At 46.8% G+C, this 6,000-nt stretch overlaps 1 protein-coding gene across 1 annotated transcript in view; it reads right to left on the reverse strand.

Annotated features, from left to right (window-relative positions):
• The window catches only part of LOC142747975 (store-operated calcium entry regulator STIMATE-like), a 134,655-nt gene extending 129,966 nt beyond the window's left edge, over positions 1 to 4,689 (reverse strand). Inside the window, exon 1 of the mRNA XM_075855086.1 lies at positions 4,409 to 4,689. Within this exon, the coding sequence (XP_075711201.1) occupies positions 4,409 to 4,559 (151 nt within the window). The 5' untranslated portion in view covers positions 4,560 to 4,689. The remainder of the gene's footprint in view (positions 1 to 4,408) is intronic.
• Positions 4,690 to 6,000: the final 1,311 nt, after the last annotated feature.

The raw sequence follows: 6,000 nt of genomic DNA on the forward strand, positions 1-6,000 counted from the left end.
ACTACACACGTAGTGTAATATACTCTAACTGTCATTGTGACGTAACTGTCACCCTGACAGGAAGCCGAGGAGGACCGGCCGGAGGCTGCTCCTCCGAGGCTTCTGTACATGGCAACCCGGAGGTCATTATCTGACCTCCGATTGCCACGACAAGCATCGGTAGCCCCCACGATCACTTCGTGGGGGCTGCCGATGTGCTTCAAACCACTTAAATGCGGCGACGGCAATCCGTCGCCGCACTTAAGGGGTTAATTGGCGAAAGCAGCGGCGATGGTCCGCTGTCCGGCGAGACTGATATGTCAGCTGTCTAGGACAGCTGTCAGCGCGCGCCTGTCACTCTGTGTTTACACAGAGTGACAGTTTTAAATACTGACGAAAATGAATGTCCTGGGGCTGGAACTAGCAGCCGACCATGACGTTCATTTTCGTCATTGGTCGTGAAAGGGTTAAAGGGGTATTCCCATCTTAGACATTTATATAATATCCCCAGGATGTGCCATAAATATCTGATAGATGAGGGTCTCAGCTTTGGGACCCGCACCTATATCCATAACAGGGGTCACTTGACCTGAGGGCCTAGTGCGGCAGCCGCTGGCTGCAAGTTTCAGGCTCTAATTATATTGTGTGCGCTTCTAAGGCTGGGTTCACACAACCTATTTTCAGGCGTAAACGAGGCGTATTATGCCTCGATTTACGCCTGAAAATACGGCGTAAAATAACTGCCTCGTCAAAGAAGTGCAGGACACTTCTTTGGATGTAATTGGAGACGTTTTTCATTGAATTAAATGAAGAACAGCTCTAAATTACGGCCGTGAATGACGCCTCGCAAACTGCGAGTACGAGCAATTACGTCTGAAATTACGGAGCTGTTTTCTCCTGAAAACAGCTCCGTAATTTCAGACGTAAATGCAGTTTACGTGTGCACATACCCTAAGGCTAAATTCACATATAATTTAGCTTGGACATCTGTGGGGGGAGTACAGAACTGCAGCACTAACAGCACATATTTACAATTCTTTATCTCTTTTTTTTATTGCAGAAATGGTTCTAGAATATGTCCACATTTGGATGCCTCATAGAAAAACAGCCCGTGGGAGTGCACTTCCAAAATGTACAGAGCTATAATAGGGCACCCACAGACCTCTATGGGGCCCAACTTTGCCTCCATATTAGGTTTATTTATTCCCGATTCTGTAAGAAAAAACAATGTCAGGCTTCATTGGCAAGCTTTACTTCTAGTGGAGAAAATCTCCACACATTTGCACGAAGCACCGTACAGCAGATTATGGAGCCCATGTTCCATCAAATACCATATTACTGTGGAAAAATACAGTACCTCACAGAACCATGTGCCACTGTACAGGGCTCATGCACATAGTTACGCCTTTGGTTTGTAAAGACATAATAGGTTTGCCATAGAGGTGTATAAGCTCCCTACTGTACGCCCGTGTGCCTCCAACTTCACATAGAGGCTTACTTTTTTTTTTTTGTTGGATTATGTACGAAAAAATAGTGGTATGTTCCATTGATTTCCACTTATATTCTCCGCCTAGAAACATTGCTTCTAGAAGAGAAAATCTCCATACATACAGTGCCTGACGGAGCCTGAACATAGGTTGTACGGCTCCATACTAAGGACCCGTACGGCCTCAGTGTACTGCAGTACAGGCTCCGCGGCCTTGTGCATGAGGCCTATCAATGCATAAAAACTCTTAAAAATTATATTCGCTTCCTTCTTCTGTAAGCTGTGGAGTTTTATGCAAGCAAAGAATATTCTGTGTTTTGGGAAAACCTGATGGACGGCTTTATAAATATGGCGTTCATGAGATATAATATTGGGGGACAATTAAAAATAGTGATATAGGATGCATTAAAGGGGTACTCTCATCTTAAAGGGAATGTGTTGCCAGAAAAACATGTTTTTTTTTTAAAAATTAAACATTTAGTGTGTGGGTGATTAAACATTGTTCAAATTTTTTTTATTTTTTTCGCGAGTCAGGAAATATTATAAATTTTTTCTAATTTATAATACTACCCATTTTTGGTCACTAGATGGAGCTAGTTCCCAAAATTGCAGCATTGCAACATTGGGTTAAAAGCCCTCGCTCTAGTGAGCTCTCAGCATCCCCCCCTCCTTTATCCTGGCTAGCGCCGGGATAAACGAGGGGTTTGAAAGGTTTAACCTCCTACACTGTGTGTCGCCATTTTTTGAGGTAACCCACAGTGTAGTAGGTTTACATACAGTAGTAAACACACACAAACACTAACATACATTGAAATCTCTTACCTGCTCCTGCCGCCGCGGCTCCCTCCGGCCCGTCCGCTCCGTTTGCTGCCGCTGTTCCATGTGCACAAGTCCGGAAGCCGCGACCGGAAGTAGTAATATTACTGTCCGGCCGCGACTTCCGGTCCACAGGAAAATGGCGCCGGACGGCGCCAATTTCGAATAGGACTGTGTGGGAGCGGCACATGCGCAGTTCCCACACAGACGCCGTACACGGCAGTCAATGGGACGGGAGCCGTTCACAGTCCCTATGGGACTGTGGCTGCCATATTCCATGTCTGTGTGTGCCGTTAATCGACACACACAGAAATGGAACAAAAAATGGCAGCCCCCATAGTGAAGAAAAAGTGTAAAAATAAGAAACAGTAAAACACAAACACACAAATGAATATAAACGTTTTTATTAAAGCACTAACATCTTTAACATATAAAAAATTTATTTGTGATGACACTGTTCCTTTAAACATTTATGGCATAGCAACAGAATATACCATAACTGTGTGATAAGTGACGATCACATGACTGTGCGACTGCTGTCCCTATAGACTATAGTGGAGACGCCAGCTTGCTTCAGCTCTCCATTGAATACCTATCACGACGCATATACAGGACGTCCTGCAGAAATGCCATAAATATGTAAGATGGTAAATGCCAAAAAGTAATGGCATTAACACATTTCACAGGGAGAGGTATCGAAGCAGCAGAAGTTTGGGGACACAGGGAGAGGTACAGTAGCAGGCAGCAGTTTGGGGACACAGGGAGAGGTACAGGAGCAGCAGCAGTTTGGGGACACAGGGAGAGGTACAGAAGCAGCAGCAGTTTAAGGACACAGGGAGAAATACAGGAGAATCAGCAGTTTGGGGACACAGGAAGAGGTACAGAAGCAGCAGTTTAGGGACACTGGGAAAGGTACAGAAGCAGCCAGCAGTTTAGGGACACAGGGAGAGGTACCGAAGCAGCAGCAGTTTGGGGACACGGAGAGGTACAGGAGCAGCAGCAGCAGCAATTTGGGGACACAGGGAGAGGTATAGGAGCAGGCAGCTGTTTGGGGACACAAGGAGAGGTACAGAAGCAGGGAGCGGTTTAGGGACACAGGAAGAGGTACAGAAGCAGCAGCAGTTTGGGGACACAGGAAGATGTACAGAAACAGCAGCAGTTTAGGGACACAGGGAGAGGTACATGAGCTGCAGCAGTTTGGGGACACAGGGAGAGGAACAGAAGGAGCGAGCAGTTTAGGAACACAGGGAGAGGTATCGAAGCAGCAGCAGTTTGGGGACACAAGGAGAGGTACAGAAGCAGGGAGCAGTTTAGGGACACAGGCAGAGGTGCAGAAACAGCAGCAGTTTAGGGACACAGGGAGAGGTACATGAGCAGCAGCAGCAGTTTAGGGGCACAGGGAGAGGTACAGAAGCGGCAGCAGTTTGGGGACACAGGGAGAGGTACAGAAGGAGCGAGTAGTTTAGGGACACAGGGAGAGGTATCGAAGCAGCAGAAGTTTGGGGACACAGGGAAAGGTACAGGAGCATCAGAAGTTTGGGGACACAGGGAGAGGTACAGTAGCAGGCAGCAGTTTGGGGACACAGGGAGAGGTACAGGAGCATCAGAAGTTTGAGGACACAGGGAGAGGTACAGAAGCGGAAGCAGTTTGGGGACACAGGGAGAGGTACAGTAGCAGGCAGCAGTTTGGGGACACAGGGAGAGGTACAGGAGCATCAGAAGTTTGGGGACACAGGGAGAGGTACAGGAGCAGCAGCAGCAGAAGTTTGGGGACACAGGGAGAGGTACAGGAGCAGTTTGGGGACACAAGGAGAGGTACAGAAGCAGTGAGCAGTTTAGGGACACAGGGAGAGGTACATGAGCAGCAGCAGCAGCAGTTTAGGGGCACAGGGAGAGGTACAGAAGCAGCACCAGTTTAGAGACACATGAAGAGGTACAGAAGCGGCAGCAGTTTGGGGACACAGAGAGAGGTACAGGAGTAGCAGCAGTTTAGGGACAAAGGGAGAGGTACAGAAGCGGCAGCAGTTTGGAGACACAGAGAGAGGTACATGAGCAGCAGCATTTACGGAAATCCCCTATATTGACCACACACGAGTATATTGACCACTCACGTAGAGGAATACTTACACATGAGAGTGCTGAACGCCACTACAGCCAGCACTCCTTGGATGAAGACCCCGAAGCGATCCATGAGCGCCCCGTTATCACAGCCCTGAGGGGTCGCTTTTATCAGCTCACTCATGTTCCCCGTTGCTTGGAGGACTCTTTGACCCCCCATGTCTGAGGGAACCGTCCGTCTCCTGCTCTCAAGGAAGAGCGTAGAGCTCCGTGTAAACAATAGCAGGCGACCTGAGAGGAGGATGGACCCGCGTCCCGTCCTCACCTCCCGCCAGCTCCACTCCCACAGTTCCGTCCCGAGTGCAGCCTCCACTTTCCTTCACTCCTCCAGTTGTGGTGAGGACCGGAGGAATGGTGGTTACAGGTGGTCAAACACTGCAAATTGAGGAAAACGCTGAGTATACAGTGTTAGTATCTCACTATGACAGTGGTACACACTTTCCTTTTTTTAAATGTGTTTTGAAAAAAAAAAAAATATATATATTTTTTTATAGACATATTTTTAAATAGTCCGTATATGCCTTAAAATAACCATTTCCAATCCTCCCTCGTGTGCCAATGGTTCCCTGCCCTGATATTTGGCTGACTTTACACCGATTTCTAGCTGACTTTCAGTGCGGACTTCGTGCTATGGCTATGTTCACAAACGGAGGATTCGTAAAAGCATACAGCGTATCCGCCCTGGACGCCGCAGATCATTCCTGGCGAAAAAACGCACTAAATTGTTCTGTGGTTTTCCAGCTCAAATCCCCGATGCGGAAAATAGCAGGTAAAAAAACGTCATGTTTAGACGTAGCCAATGCGAAGCGTCCTTCTGACTTCTTGCAGCCCGGCCTCCTGGAGTAACATTTCATCCCACGTAACCGCTGCAGAAGTCACATGGGCTGAAACGTTATCCCAGGAGGCCGGGCTGGTCGCAGGAGCATAGAGATCTGGGTAAGTATGAGATTTGTTTTTCTTCTGAGTTGCGATTTTTGCAGCGGAATCACAACTTTTACGCCGCAAAAGTCGCAACATCTGCTATTTGTTGGAGGTTTTACTTCCGCATTGAATTCAATGGGGAAAACCCGCAACAGAAAGCATGAGATTTTTTAAATCGAATTCACCTTCCTACTACTGCTAATGCTGCGACGTTTCCGCACAGAACTCTGTTGCGGAAATTCTGCGGTGTTTACGCTATGTGGGAACCCAGCCTTAAGGCTACATGCACACGTTGCGTAATTTGGTGCAGAAAATCTGCATCAAAACTGCAGGTAACTGCAAGTAATTCTGCAGGTAAAATTAGCATCCAATAGCGCAATTTTTGATGCGTTTTTAGGTGCGTCTTTTACATTTTGATGTGGAAATAGGTGCGGTTTTAAGGTGCGGATTTTGTTGATTTTTTTTATAAACTTGTCAGATACAATTTGCAGAAGGAAACGCATGATAAATTGACATGCTGATTTTAAAGAGGCTCTGTCACCACATTATAAGTGCCCTATCTCCTACATAAGGAGATTGGCGCTATAATGTAGGTGACAGTAGTGCTTTTTATTTAAAAAAACGATCTATTTTCACCACTTTATTAGCGATTTTAAATTTAAGCTAATGAGTTGCTTAAT

The sequence above is a fragment of the Rhinoderma darwinii genome, chromosome 3 (genome assembly GCF_050947455.1).
Source record: "Rhinoderma darwinii isolate aRhiDar2 chromosome 3, aRhiDar2.hap1, whole genome shotgun sequence".
NCBI classification, from domain to species: domain Eukaryota; kingdom Metazoa; phylum Chordata; class Amphibia; order Anura; family Rhinodermatidae; genus Rhinoderma; species Rhinoderma darwinii.